We start from the raw sequence: 14,768 nt of genomic DNA, 5'->3' as shown, positions 1-14,768 counted from the left end.
AATCTAGAAATGAGTTAAAAGTACAAGCAGTCCCCGGGTTATGAATGAGTTCTGTTCCTGAGTCTGTCTTGGATTTGAAGTCAGAACAGGCACATCCGGTATTATTTAGCGTCAGTTAGTCAAACGTTTTTCTTAGTATATAGTACATATTTTACCTTTCTATGCACTTAAGAAACAAACGTATTTCAATAATTAAACCACTGCGTTGCTTAGTAATAATTGTAGCTTTCATTGGGGCAGGGCCTTTCACATGCTCCATTAAAATTGTTCCGATCGTTGACTGACTGTAGCCTAACGCTTTTCCAATGACCGATGGCATTTCACCTCTTTCAACAGAAACACTGCGGATTCAGAGCTTCACCACCAGCTCCTAATGTCCACTGCACTGAACATGTTAAATAAAGTCCAGGGTTCCGCCGGGTCCTAAAGACCACCACACTGAGCCAGGTTAAATAAGGGACTTGAGCATCCGCGTTTTTTGGTATCTGCGGGAGGTCTTGGAACCAATCCCTCGTGGATAAGAAGGGCCGACTGTACATTCATTCTATTTCTGGTGTTCTCACAGTCAAAGGCTCACTTTAAGGCTCTTTATCTTATAATTTCATGCTCTCGTTCATTGCTATTTGTTTATATTTGCATTTACACAGTTTGTTATTCAGTGATCCTGTTTATAGTTACCGTTCTATAGATTTGCTGAATACACCTGCAGGAAAAAGAATCCCACGGTTGTATGTTGTGAATTGTATGTACTCTGATATAAATTTTACTTTGAACTTAGAACTTAATTATTTTTCTACGTTTCTTATTGTTACTTAAGGTAATTTTTAATGTATTGTACTGTACTGCTGCTGGAAAACAACACATTTCACAACATATTTGTTTTTATTTATTTCCATTTCAGAATGGGCCCTTCTGACCTTTCGAGCTGCACTGCCCAACAACCCCCGTTTTAACCCTGACCTAATCATGGGACAATCTGCCTACCAAGCAGTACGTCTTTGGACTGTGAGAGGAAACCCATGCGGTTATGGGGAGAACATCACAACTCTTTACATACTGTGTAATGAACCCAGTTGCTGATATTGTAGAATGTTGTGCTAATCACTATACTACCATGCTGACCCAAGAGAGTCTTGGATAGGCACGTCAGTGTTAATAAACCTGATTCTGATCAGAGATATAAATGCTGGATATAACAGTTTCTTTTTACTTTCTCAAGGATTCTCTCGCTTGCTCCCATTTCGCTCTCCCTGAAGCACAGTTGATAACTGGCTCTTTAGGCCATAACCAGGTCTATGAATTCCTGGCCCTTTATCTAACAACACATTGCTCAGCCTCACTCCCCACCAATCTCACAGGCACCAGGTCAGAGGAGACCAGTTGATCGAAAAATGGAGGACTATGTTGGAGGAAGGAGTTAAACTAATCAGGTTACAGCAGGCGCAACATAGTGAGCTGAAGGACCTGTACTGTGCTGAACTATTCTCTGTTCTATCAAGTCTCCTTTTTATCCATTGGTAATATTAAAAACAATTATTCTTTCTATATAGGGACTGAGTGATCAGTGTTCTCCTGTAAATGGAAATCAGAAAACAGGATGGGAGTAATAGATTAGTTTTTTTAAGTCAAGGGAGCATCAAAGGAAAGAGAAATAATGTTTCAGTCTGAAGACTTCCTCGTGCTTATCTATCCCTCTCTCATCCTCTTTGCCAGTTACTCTGCCCTTGCCAATTCTGAGAGTCTCTGGTTTAAAATTTTAAAGGTTTCTCTCTCCACAGTGGAGAGAGCTGAGTGCTTCCAACATTAGCCGTTTTTAATTTAAACTTCCAGCATCTCTTTGTTTCCGAAGAGTATTCAACATCCTGTAACTAATGTCATTTTGTTGATCAGTCCTTCACCACTCAGAATTTCTACTAAAAAGCAAAAAGAAAAGCAGATGCTAGAGATATTGGGACGGCACGATAGCGTAACGCTATCACAGCGCCAGCAACCTGGGTTCAATTCCTGCTGCTGCCAGTAAGGAGTTTGTACGTACTCCTCGTGACCATGTGGACTTTCTCCAAGTACTCCAGTTTCCTCCCACATTCCAAAGGTGTACAGGTTAGTAGGTTAATTAGTTACATGGTACAATTGAGCGGAGTGGACACATTGGCCTGGAAAGGCCTGTTACCGTGCTGTATATCTAAATAAAAAATTAAATTATAATTACAACGCAAAATGCTAGAAACACTGCAGGTCTGGGAGTGGCAGTAGCAAAGCAGAGATAATGTTTCACATCATCTGAAAGGTTAACTCTGTTCCTATCTCCACAGAGGCTGCCTGACCCTCTGAGTGTTTATAGCAGTTTCTGTTTTTATTTCTAACTTTCCTTCAATATTTTGTAAATTGGTCTGCACTTCCCAACCTACAATAACAACAGCTCTGTGGCTTCTAGGAAACAGTGGGGAAATTTCCACACGCATCGTGCCATCAGTTTTCATTACCTTTAACAGTCACACAGTCAAGATAACCGAATTGTTGTCTCACTCAGACCATTTTACACTTTTGCCCAAATCTTTCTTAGATACCCAACACCGATGGTCTTTATCTCCCTGCCTTTAGCTCAACATCACAAAATCTGTTCCCGCATTTAGTAAATCAAATTCAGGGAGATGATTGATGCATGTTGTGCAGTGCTCACTCACCGTGGAGGACTGTTTCAGGGTTGGAGAGGATTTCAGTCAGCCCTCCAGCTGGAACCCTCCAGATTCGGATCTTTGCATCTTCACCAGCTGCAACCAGTCAAACATTCCGAGATGTCAGGTACATTCAAAAATCATAGGAACAGAATAAGGCCATTCAGCCCATTGAGTCTCTGCCATTCCATCATGGCTGATTTATTATCCCCTCTCAAGCCTATTCTCCTGCAACCTTTGAAGCTTTTGCTCATCAAGAATATCAACATCTACTTTAAAAATACCAAATGACTTAGCCTCCACAGCTATCTGTGGCAATGAATTCCCTCCTCTCCTCTGTACTAAAGGGACATCCCTCTATCCTAAGGCTGTGCCCTCTGGTCCCAGACTCCCCCACTATAGGAAACATCCTCTCCGTGTCCACTCTATCCAGGCCTTTCAATATTTGGCAGGTTTTAATGAGATTTCCACCCCCCACCCCATTCTTCTAAACTCCAGTCAGTGCAGGCCCAGAGCCATCAAATGCTCCACATATGTTAATCCTTCCATTCCTGGGATCACTCTTGTGAGCCTCCCTTGGACCAACACATCCGTTCTCAGATGATCATGGATTTGACCTTTGGGCCTCATCTCCTGGACTAGCACAAACCTCTGACCCTGGAAACTCAGGCCCTGTGACTCCTTTAGACCTCTGCCTTTGGTCTTTTATATTCCACACCCACTACAATAAAGACTGACAATTCGCGAGCATTCTTCATTACCCATCCTGCCTGGGAGCTAACTTTGTGTTTCTTGTACCAGCGTTTCATATCCTGTTTCACCGCAACATTTTACAATATTGCCTCCTCAATAAAAGTCCCCCCAGTATGCAGAGGCTCTCCATGACTTGGGATAGTCCGTACCGACTGCGAGATGGTGACAATCAAAGGGATCCCAGCATAGGTCTGCAACAGCTGCACCGTTCTGGATGGTGGGTAGAGTCGAGTCCGGTAACCGACCAGGCTTGGACAACTGCAGGAGACAAGGAGAACTGATCATTATCATGTAGTGATTGGAACTGCGGGCATTACCAAATGGGTGGTCTAACCAACATTCAACACAGAGAAGCACACACAAAATGCTGGAAGAACTCAACAGGTCAGGTAGCATCTATGAAAAGCAATGAACAGTCAATGTTTCAGGCTGAAACACTTCTTCATGAAGGGTCTTGGCCCGAAATGTCGACTGTTTATCCCTCTCCATAGACGCTGCCTGACCTGCTGAGTTCCAAATACACTGTGTGTGTTTCCAGCATCTCTTGTGTTTAACATTCAACATGAGTTGTGCATCACTTCCCTGCTTTTCAATTCTATCCCTGTAAAATTAAATTCTCGGACTTGGTTTGATTTTGTTTTTTTGTTCTTGCTAACCTGTGGCACAAAATGTAATGATTGGTGTATTTATACTTTGAGATTGCTTTGCCCTGTACACTCACACCTTCTGCTTAATGTGACCTATTCTTCCTACTGTGGTATACAACCTCGTATTTATCTTAACCTCTCTGCAGTCTACTAGTAGCTTGGCTGCAGCCTACCATCATTGCAGGACTTGTATGTATTCAGAATAAAGAAGTGGTCAAGAAAAATCACCGCAGGCGCTATCACCTAGCAAATGGCCTTTTGCAAAAGCTCCCTTCTGGAAAGTGCTATAGGGCTACTAAAACAAAATCTTTATGCCATGTAAAACATTTCTTCCCTCAGGTGGTTAATCTGATCCAACGTTCTAGTCAGCCTCCACCCTCTTCATCTCCTCCCCCCGTCACTGCACTGAAAACACCTTAAACCGCATTTTATTACACAGTTTACATTGTAACTGCATGCTGGTACTGATGTACATTTTACTCCATTTCCATACTTTAACCTCTAATTCAACCTTTATTTAATTTTATTCTTTATAATTGTTGTTTTATTGGTGCATGTCGTGCCAACACACCAGAGCAAATTCCTAATCCATGTAAATGTATACGGTGAGTAAAGTTGTTTCTTGATCCTTCATTGGGCTGTTCGCCCACTCTACACACATATTAATATTCTTTTGCATTGACTGCAACTCTCCTCAGTACTGACTGCTCCCCCACAAAGTTCTAAATATCTGAATTATTGCTGTGGATTGTGAACGGGAATGCTCCCAGTATCAATGCTGTGGAACACCACCACCCACCATCTTTCAGCATGAGCAGATACTCTCGACTCCCAGGTCCTGCTTCTTCATGGAACAGGGGAAATTTATCATTAAAGTACATATATATATATATATTTTTCAAATTTTACTTAGAGAAACAGCACAGTAACAAACCACAATTGTAGAGCTCTACCACACAGATACAGGCCCTTTGGCCCATCTAGAATAAGCACATAATAAATGACAGAGCAGGCTTGATGGGCTGAATGGCCTAATTCTGCTCCTATGTCTGATGGTCTTCCAGATCCATGGAATTTCTGTGATCTGAGTGTGACCAGTTTATTTCATTATATCTCAAATTTCTATTTAAAAAATGCTCATCTTAGATTATCGCTTACAGTGAAATGTGTTGTTTGTACTAACAACACCACCTAAGGATGTGCTGGAGGCAGCCCTCAGTGTTGTCACACATTCCAGCGCCAACATAGCGTGCCAGGCCGTCGGTAGAAAACAATGAGGCAAATAGTGATTTATTAAATCTGCTGTGGTCCTACAATTACCTGGGGTATTGACTGGCCATCTCTGCAAGACCCTACTCCATTCCGATCTTTTTTTAAAATTGATTTCCATAAAATTGTTTACTATTGTGTTCTATATTCTTCGCTCATTTTCTGGTTCCTAATTGTTTTTTGTTTCTCCCCCAAGCCTGTCACTCAATCACTTTTCACACACCACCCGTTATCGGTGCACGTATGACGTGTTTCTCGATGGTGGGCAGAGGAATTTCATCTGATTCACCACAGATAGTAATCAGCAAACAAAGGAAATCTCTGCAGCGAACTACCCCACTCCAGGCACAGGGACAGAGTAAACCTCTCTCTGCACTGAACTACCCCACTCCAGGCACAGGGACAGAGTAAATCTCCCTCTGCACCGAACTAGCCCACTCCAGGCACATGGTCAGAGTAAATCTCACTCTGCACTGAACTACCCCACTCCAGGCACAGGGTCAGAGTAAATCTCTCTCTGCACTTAACTACCCCACTCCAGGCACAGGGTCAGAGTAAATCTCTCTCTGCACTGAACTACCCCACTCCAGGCACAGGGTCAGAGTAAATCTCTCTCTGCACTGAACTACCCCACTCCAGGCACAGTGACAGAGTAAATCTCTCTCTGCACTGAACTACCCCACTCCAGGCACAGGGTCAGAGTAAATCTCCCTCTGCACCAAACTACCCCACTCCAGGCACAGGGTCAGAGTAAATCTCTCTCCGCACTGAACTACCCCACTCCAGGCACAGGGACAGAGTAAATCTCCCTCTGCACCGAACTATCCCACTGCAGGCACAGGGTCAGAGTAAATCTCCCTCTGCACTGAACTACCCCACTCCAGGCACAGGGTCAGGAGTAAATCTCTCTCCGCACTGAACTACCCCACTCCAGGCACAGGGTCAGAGTAAATCTCTCTCTGCACTGAACTAGCCCACTCCAGGCACAGGGACAGAGTAAATCTCTCTCTCCACACTGAACTACCCCACTCCAGGCACAGGGTCAGATTAAATCTCTCTCTGCACTGAACTACCCCACTCTAGGCACAGGGACAGAGTAAATCTCCCTCTGCACCGAACTACCCCACTGCAGGCACAGGGACAGAGTAAATCTCTCTCCGCACTGAACTACCACACTCCAGGCACAGGGTCAGAGTAAATCTCTCTCTGCACTGAACTACCCCACCCCAGGCACAGGGTCAGAGTAAATCTCCCTCTGCACCGAACTACCCCACTCCAGGCACAGGGACAGAGTAAATCTCCCTCTGCACTGAACTACCCCACTCCAGGCACAGGGTCAGAGTAAATCTCTCTCTGCACCGAACTACCCCACTCCAGGCACAGGGTCAGAGTAAATCTCTCTCTGCACTGAACTACCCCACTCCAGGCACAGGGTCAGAGTAAATCTCTCTCTGCACCGAACTACCCCACTCTAGGCACAGGGTCAGAGTAAATCTCTCTCTGCACCGAACTACCCCACTCCAGGCACAGGGTCAGAGTAAATCTCTCTCTGCACCGAACTACCCCACTCCAGGCACAGGGTCAGAGTAAATCTCTCTCTGCACCGAACTACCCCACTCCAGGCACAGGGTCAGAGTAAATCTCTCTCTGCACTGAACTACCCCACTCCAGGCACAGGGTCAGAGTAAATCTCTCTCTGCACTGAACTACCCCACTCCAGGCACAGGGTCAGAGTAAATCTCTCTCCGCACTGAACTACCCCACTCCTGGCACAGGGTCAGAGTAAATCTCTCTCCGCACTGAACTACCCCACTCCAGGCACAGGGTCAGAGTAAATCTCTCTCTGCACTGAACTACCCCACTCTAGGCACAGGGACAGAGTAAATCTCTCTCTGCATCGAACTACCCCACTCCAGGCACAGGGACAGAGTAAATCTCTCTCTGCACTGAACTACCCCACTCCAGGCACAGGGTCAGAGTAAATCTCTCTCTGCACCAAACTACCCCACTCCAGGCATAGGGTCAGAGTAAATCTCTCTCTGCACTGAACTACCCCACTCCAGGCACAGGGTCAGAGTAAATCTCTCTCTGCACTGAACTACCCCACTCCAGGCACAGGGACAGAGTAAATCTCCCTCTGCACCGAACTAGCCCACTCCAGGCACATGGTCAGAGTAAATCTCTCTCCGCACTGAACTACCCCACTCCAGGCACAGGGACACTGAACTACCCCACTCCAGGCACAGGGTCAGAGTAAATCTCTCTCTGCACTGAACTACCCCACTCTAGGCACAGGGACAGAGTAAATTTCTCTCCGCACTGAACTACCCCACTCCAGGCACAGGGACAGAGTAAATCTCTCTCCACACTGAACTACCCCACTCCAGGCACAGGGACAGAGTAAATATCTAACTCTGCACTGAACTACCCCACTCTAGGCACAGGGACAGAGTAAATCTCCCTCTGCACCGAACTATCCCACTGCAGGTTCAGGGTCAGAGTAAATCTCCCTCTGCACTGAACTACCCCACTCCAGGCACAGGGTCAGGAGTAAATCTCTCTCCGCACTGAACTACCCCACTCCAGGCACAGGGTCAGAGTAAATCTCTCTCTGCACTGAACTACCCCACTCCAGGCACAGTGACAGAGTAAATCTCTCTCCGCACTGAACTACCCCACTCCAGGCACAGTGACAGAGTAAATCTCTCTCTGCACTTAACTACCCCACTCCAGGCACAGGATCAGAGTAAATCTCTCTCCGCACTGAACCTCCCCACTCCAGGCACAGGGACAGAGTAAATCTCTCTCCGCACTGAACTACCCCACTCCAGGCACAGTGACAGCATGAACTACACACAGAATTAACACAGAACATAGAGCAGTACAGCACAGCAGAGGACCTTCAGCCCATCATGTGTGTTCTTCATTAGTAAGGGTGTCAGAGCTTACATAGAATAGTCAACATTAGCACAGTACAGCCCCTTCAGCCCACAATGTATTGCTGACCTTATAATTTACACTTAAGATCAAACTAACCTTTCCTTCCAGCATAGCCCCACATTTTTCTATCAACCATGTGCCCATCTAAGAGTCACTTAAATGTCCCTAAAGCATCTATCTGTACCACCAGCCCTGGCAGTGCACACCCGACACCCACCACGCTGTGTAAAAAAACACTACCTGACACCCCCCCACCAAATGTATCCTCCAATATCACCTTAAAATTATGCCCCTTCAGATTAGCCATTTCCCACCCTGGGACTGTCCACTCAATCTCTGCATTTTATCATCTTGTACACCTCTACCACGTAACCTCTTATCCTCCTTTACTCCAAAGAGAAAAGCTCTATCTCATTAAACCTATCCTCACAGACATGCTGTCTAATCCAGGCAGCATCCTAGTAAATCTCCTCTACACCCTCTCTGTCACAGTACAGGGACAGCACAGTTTTGGGAAATAGTAAAGCTCCCTCTGCACTATCTTGTCACAGAAGAGTTTTTGGAGAGAGTAAAGCTCCCTCTACACTAGTTTCTGCACTGTTCTGAGAGCTGCCTCTGCCCACGGACTTCGCCAGTAGCATCAACTCGCACTGTGGTGTCAGCAAGGCTGCTGCAGGTAGAGAGAGTTGCTGGTGCCAAGTGATCACCTCTAGCACAGCGATCTGTCCTCCTGAGACCAGCAAGGGAACGGCAGCTCGTTCACGATTCACACAGAAACCGTCGGACTCTCCCGGTGTGGTCAGGTTCAATCCTTTTAGGTTGGTGATGTGAGTGTCCCGATGAGACGCTGTACCCTGTATGTGTCTGAATTTCGAGCTGGAACCTGAAAAATGGAACCCGTATTCAGAATATGACAACAGAACATACAAATATCAATGGCCTGCTACACCTACCCAGTCCTGAATCTCCTCTCCAATCTCACAAAAAACCAGGAGTTACCACGAAGAGGGTGGTGCAGTTGTGGAATGATGGAGGATGCGAACTTGATTGCAACATTTGGGAGAAGTTTAGATAAGTACATGGACAGGAAAGAGCGCTATGTCCTGGTGTGGTTGATAAGATTAGGCAGGAAAACAGTTCAGAATGGACTAGATGGGCCAAAGGGCCTGTAGTGTTCTATGACACTGTGTTGCTCTGTCACAAAGCACAAAACATCATGCGCTCAGCTGATCACTCATTGCTAATAGCTGCTTGGCCCTTTCTTCAACTCACCCAGTAAGCCTTGCAGAGATTTCTGGCTGAGAGGGGTCGCAACCAGCTCACTGGACTTTGTGCTGCTGCTGCTCAGGGAGGTGACTGACGGCGAGGTCAAAGAGCCACTGGAACTTGATGAAGACATCTGTCCACTGTGAACCTAGAACACAGCCCCACACAGAGGTGAGAATCCACAGAGGAACAGCCAGGAACATACCTCATTAACTGAGGGAGAACCGTATCTCCTTCATTGACAAAAAGACTCGGCAACAATTTATTTCTTGCAGCAGTTGGTAAAATTCTAACTTTCTCAGAACATATTGGTTCAATTCTATACTGCCATCTCAGAGAGCGTCCTCACATCAGTCATTACTGTCTGGTTTGGTTCAACATCCTCTCTCAATATACTAAAACTAAAGCAAACTCTCAGTTCAGGCAGTGAGAGAGGAGCTGGCCAAAGTTGATTGGAAGGGGACACTAGCAAGGATGATGGCAGTAAAACAAAGGCTGGAATTTCTGGGGGCAATTCAGAAGGAACAGGATCCTGAAGATGAAATATTCTAAAGGGAGGATGGAGCAAATGTAGCTGACAAGGGAAGTCAAAGATAACATAAAAACAAAAGAGAGGGCACATAATGTAGCAAAAATTAGTGGGAAGTTAGAGGATTGGGAACTTTTAAAACCAACAGAAGGCAACTAAAAAGCCATGAGAAGAGAAAAGATGAAATAAGAATACAGACAATAATATAAAAGAGGACGCAAAAAGTTTTTCTGACATATAAAGGGTAAATGAGAGTGGATAGCAGACCGTGAAAAATTACACTGGAGAGGTAGTAATGGGGGACAAAGCAATGGAGGGCAAAGTTTTATGTCAGTCTTCACTATGGAAGGTACTTGCAGTGACAGGGGCAGAAGTCAGTGCAGTTGCTCAGAAGGTGCTCAGGAAACTGAAAGGTCCAGGTAAATAAGAGATGGTGTACATCCCAGGGTTCTGAAAGAGATATCTGAAGATATTGTGGAGGCACAAGGAGCTTAATGAAAATGAGGTAGAATCTCATCAAAACCCATTGAATATTGAAAGGCCTAGATAGAGTGGGTGCAAAGATATTTCCTATAGTGTGTGAGTTTAGGACCAGAGGGCACAGCCTCAGAATAGAGGGATGTCCATTTCAGAACAGAGATGAGGAAGAACTCCTTTAGCCAGAGGGTGGTGAATCTGTGGAATTTATTGCCACAGATGTCTGTGGACGCCAAGTCATTAGGTATTTTCCTTTTAAGATGCTCCAGTCCTACAGCCTTCTGAGATCTCTGCACTCCTCCTATCCTACAACCCTCTGTGATCTCTGCACTCCTCCAGAGTTACAACCTTCTGAGATCTCTGCACTCCTCCTATCCTACAACCCTCTGTGATCTCTGCACTCCTCCAGAGTTACAACCTTCTGAGATCTCTCCACTCCTCCAGTCCTACAACCCTCTGAGATCTCTGCACTCCTCCAGTCCTACAACCCTCTGTGATCTCTGCACTCCTCCAGTCCTACAACCCTCTGAGATCTCTGCACTCCTCCAGTCCTACAACCCTCTGAGATCTCTGCACTCCTCCTATCCTACAACCCTCTGTGATCTCTGCACTCCTCCAGAGTTACAACCTTCTGAGATCTCTGCACTCCTCCTATCCTACAACCCTCTGTGATCTCTGCACTCCTCCAGTCCTACAACCCTCTGAGATCTCTGCACTCCTCCAGTCCTACAACCCTCTGTGATCTCTGCACTCCTCCAGAGTTACAACCTTCTGAGATCTCTGCACTCCTCCAGTCCTACAACCCTCTGAGATCTCTGCACTCCTCCAGAGTTACAACCTTCTGAGATCTCTGCACTCCTCCAGTCCTACAACCCTCTGTGATCTCTGCACTCCTCCAGTCCTACAACCCTCTGATATCTCTGCACTCCTCCAGTCCTACAACCCTCTGAGATCTCTGCACTCCTCCAGTCCTACAACCCTCTGATATCTCTGCACTCCTCCAGTCCTACAACCCTCTGATATCTCTGCACTCCTCCAGTCCTACAACCCTCTGAGATCTCTGCACTCCTCCAGTCCTACAACCCTCCGAGATCTCTGCACTCCTCCAGTCCTACAACCCTCTGAGATCTCCAGTCCTACAACCCTCTGTGATCTCTGCACTCCTCCAGTCCTACAACCCTCTGAGATCTCTGCACTCCTCCAGTCCTACAACCCTCTGAGATCTCTGCACTCCTCCAGTCCTACAACCCTCTGAGATCTCTGCACTCCTCCAGTCCTACAACCCTCTGAGATCTCTGCACTCCTCCAGTCCTACAACCCTCTGAGATCTCTGCACTCCTCCTATCCTACAACCCTCTGTGATCTCTGCACTCCTCCAGTCCTACAACCCTCTGTGATCTCTGCACTCCTCCAGTCCTACAACCCTCTGTGATCTCTGCACTCCTCCAGTCCTACAACCCTCTGAGATCTCTGCACTCCTCCAGTCCTACAACCCTCTGAGATCTCTGCACTCCTCCAGTCCTACAACCCTCTGTGATCTCTGCACTCCTCCAGTCCTACAACCCTCTGAGATCTCTGCACTCCTCCAGTCCTACAACCCTCTGAGATCTCTGCACTCCTCCAGTCCTACAACCCTCTGTGATCTCTGCACTCCTCCAGTCCTACAACCCTCTGAGATCTCTGCACTCCTCCAGTGTTACAACCCTCTGAGATCTCTGCACTCCTCCAGTCCTACAACCCTCTGAGATCTCTGCACTCCTCCAGAGTTACAACCCTCTGTGATCTCTGCACTCCTCCAGTGTTACAACCCTCTGTGATCTCTGCACTCCTCCAGTCCTACAACCCTCTGAGATCTCTGCACTCCTCCAGTCCTACAACCCTCTGTGATCTCTGGACTCCTCCAGTCCTACAACCCTCTGATATCTCTGCACTCCTCCAGTCCTACAACCCTCTGAGATCTCTGCACTCCTCCAGTCCTACAACCCTCTGTGATCTCTGGACTCCTCCAGTCCTACAACCCTCTGATATCTCTGCACTCCTCCAGTCCTACAACCCTCTGAGATCTCTGCACTCCTCCAGTCCTACAACCCTCTGAGATCTCTGCACTCCTCCAGTCCTACAACCTTCTGAGATCTCTGCACTCCTCCAGTGTTACAACCCCCTGAGATCTCTGCACTCCAGCAATCCTGGCTTTCTGTCACCACTGGCATCTCTGCAGGCCCCACAGCCCATATACTTCTCCCTAATCCTCTATTTCCTTTTAGATGCTCCTTCAAGCCACTGCCTCGAGCAAGTCTTTGGTCACCAGTTCTAGATCCACTTATGATATGCCTAAGCATCAGTTATTTTCAGATCATGAGGTATTGGAGCAGAATTAGGCAATTTGGCCCATTGAGCCTGCTCCACCTTTCCAACATGGCTGATTTATTATTCCTCTTAATTCCATCTCTTGCCTTCTCCCTGTAACCGATGATGCCTTGACTAATCAAGAACCTATCAAGCTCCCCTTTAAATAATGAGCTAACCTTCACTGCTCCCTGTTCCAATGAATTCCAGAGATTCACTGCTTCTGGCTAAAAACAATTCTTCTTCATCTCTGTTCTAAATTCCTAAATTTGGAGGCTGTGCCCTTTGGTCCTAGATTCCCTCACTGTAGGAAACATCGTCTCCATTTCCACTTTATCTAGGCCTTTCTATATTCAATAGGTTAAAGATTGACAGAAAATGCACAGCAGAACCAGGCCATTCAGCCCATCGATAGTGTTCTGCCATTGAATTGTAGCTGGTTGCTTTCTCCAACCTTATGTCTAAAACACTTAACCCCCTTTTCTAATTTGAACAGGTTACCAAGGGTGATGGTTTGGTGGAGTTGAAGAGGCTTTTCGACAGATACATGAATATGAAGAGAATGGAGGGATGTGGATGATACACAGGAGAAGGATGTTTAGTATAAATTGGCATCAAGATTGGCACAGCACTGTGGGCCAAATGGCCTGTCCAGTGCTGGACTTCTGTCTGACTCTCTTAGTACCAGTGGTCGTAGGTTAAGAGAAAAAGATGAAATATTTCAGAGGATTCTGAGGGGTGCACATGTGGAACAAGCTGCCAGCAGACATGCTTGATGCAGGTTCGTTTGCAACACTTAAGAGAAATTTGGTATGAATACATGGATGGGAGGGGCATGGAGGGCTATGGTACAGGTAAAAGTTGATGGACAAGGCAGAATAATAGGTTGGCATGAGCTAGATGGGCTGAAGAACCTGCTTCTGTACTGCAGTGCTCAATGACTCCCAGCGATCCCCTCAGTAAAGTGACAATGACAGATATTGGTGCTGCCAGTGACATCCAGAACCCATGAATGAAGATAATTAGAACTCACATGTTTAAATGTGAGGAAGTGGCTGTGGACATAGTCCCTGCTGATCAACATAGCTGCTTCAACGAGATGTTACTGAACTCTGCATAGCTCCCTGGCTTTCAGGAACACAACTTGTTTCTTAGTATCAGCTACAGTCCTTGTTTGGAGTCTCGTGTACTTGCATCAGTAATCCCCCTTGTCCATCCAGACCCTCTCCACTAATCCATCTATCCCGACACTCTCCTCTCATCCGTCCATCCCAACCCTCTCCTCTCACCTAATCTGTCCATCCCGACCCTCTCCTCTCATCCGTCCATCCCGACCCTCTCCTCTCATCCGTCCATCCCGACCCTCTCCTCTCATCCGTCCATCCAGACCCTCTCCACTAATCCATCTATCCCGACACTCTCCTCTCATCCGTCCATCCCGACACTCTCCTCTAATCTGCCCATCCCGACCCTCTCCTCTCATCTGTCCATTCAGACACTCTCCACTAATCCATCTATCCCGACACTCTCCTCTCATCCGTCCATCCCAACCCTCTCCTCTCCTCTAATCTGCCCATCCCGACCCTCTCCTCTCATCCGTCCATCCCGACCCTCTCACCTCATCCGTCCATCCAGACACTCTCCTCTCCCCTCATCCATCCATCCCGGCCCTCTCCTCTCCTCTCATCCGTCCATCCCGACCCTCTCCCCTCATCCGTCCATCCCGACCCTCTCACCTCATCCGTCCATCCAGACACTCTCCTCTCCCCTCATCCATCCATCCTGACCCTCTCCTCTCCCCTCATCCGTCCATCCCGACCCTCTCCTCTCCCCTCATCCGTCCATCCCGACCCTCTCCTCTCCTCG

General features: G+C 46.9%; 1 protein-coding gene across 1 annotated transcript in view; it reads right to left on the bottom strand.

The window, feature by feature from the left end:
- Positions 1 to 14,768, bottom strand: part of LOC132399016 (coronin-7-like) — a 264,124-nt gene that overhangs the window by 101,251 nt on the left and 148,105 nt on the right. Inside the window, exons 15-18 of the mRNA XM_059978890.1 lie at positions 9,557 to 9,698; positions 8,992 to 9,167; positions 3,578 to 3,686; positions 2,685 to 2,771 (exon numbers count right to left, since the gene is read on the bottom strand). Of these exons, the coding sequence (XP_059834873.1) occupies positions 2,685 to 2,771; positions 3,578 to 3,686; positions 8,992 to 9,167; positions 9,557 to 9,698 (514 nt within the window). The remainder of the gene's footprint in view (positions 1 to 2,684; positions 2,772 to 3,577; positions 3,687 to 8,991; positions 9,168 to 9,556; positions 9,699 to 14,768) is intronic.

This window comes from Hypanus sabinus, chromosome 9 (assembly GCF_030144855.1).
Source record: "Hypanus sabinus isolate sHypSab1 chromosome 9, sHypSab1.hap1, whole genome shotgun sequence".
NCBI classification, from domain to species: domain Eukaryota; kingdom Metazoa; phylum Chordata; class Chondrichthyes; order Myliobatiformes; family Dasyatidae; genus Hypanus; species Hypanus sabinus.
The sequence above is the reverse complement of the archived record's forward strand: the minus strand, read 5'-3'. Positions and strand labels throughout refer to the sequence as shown.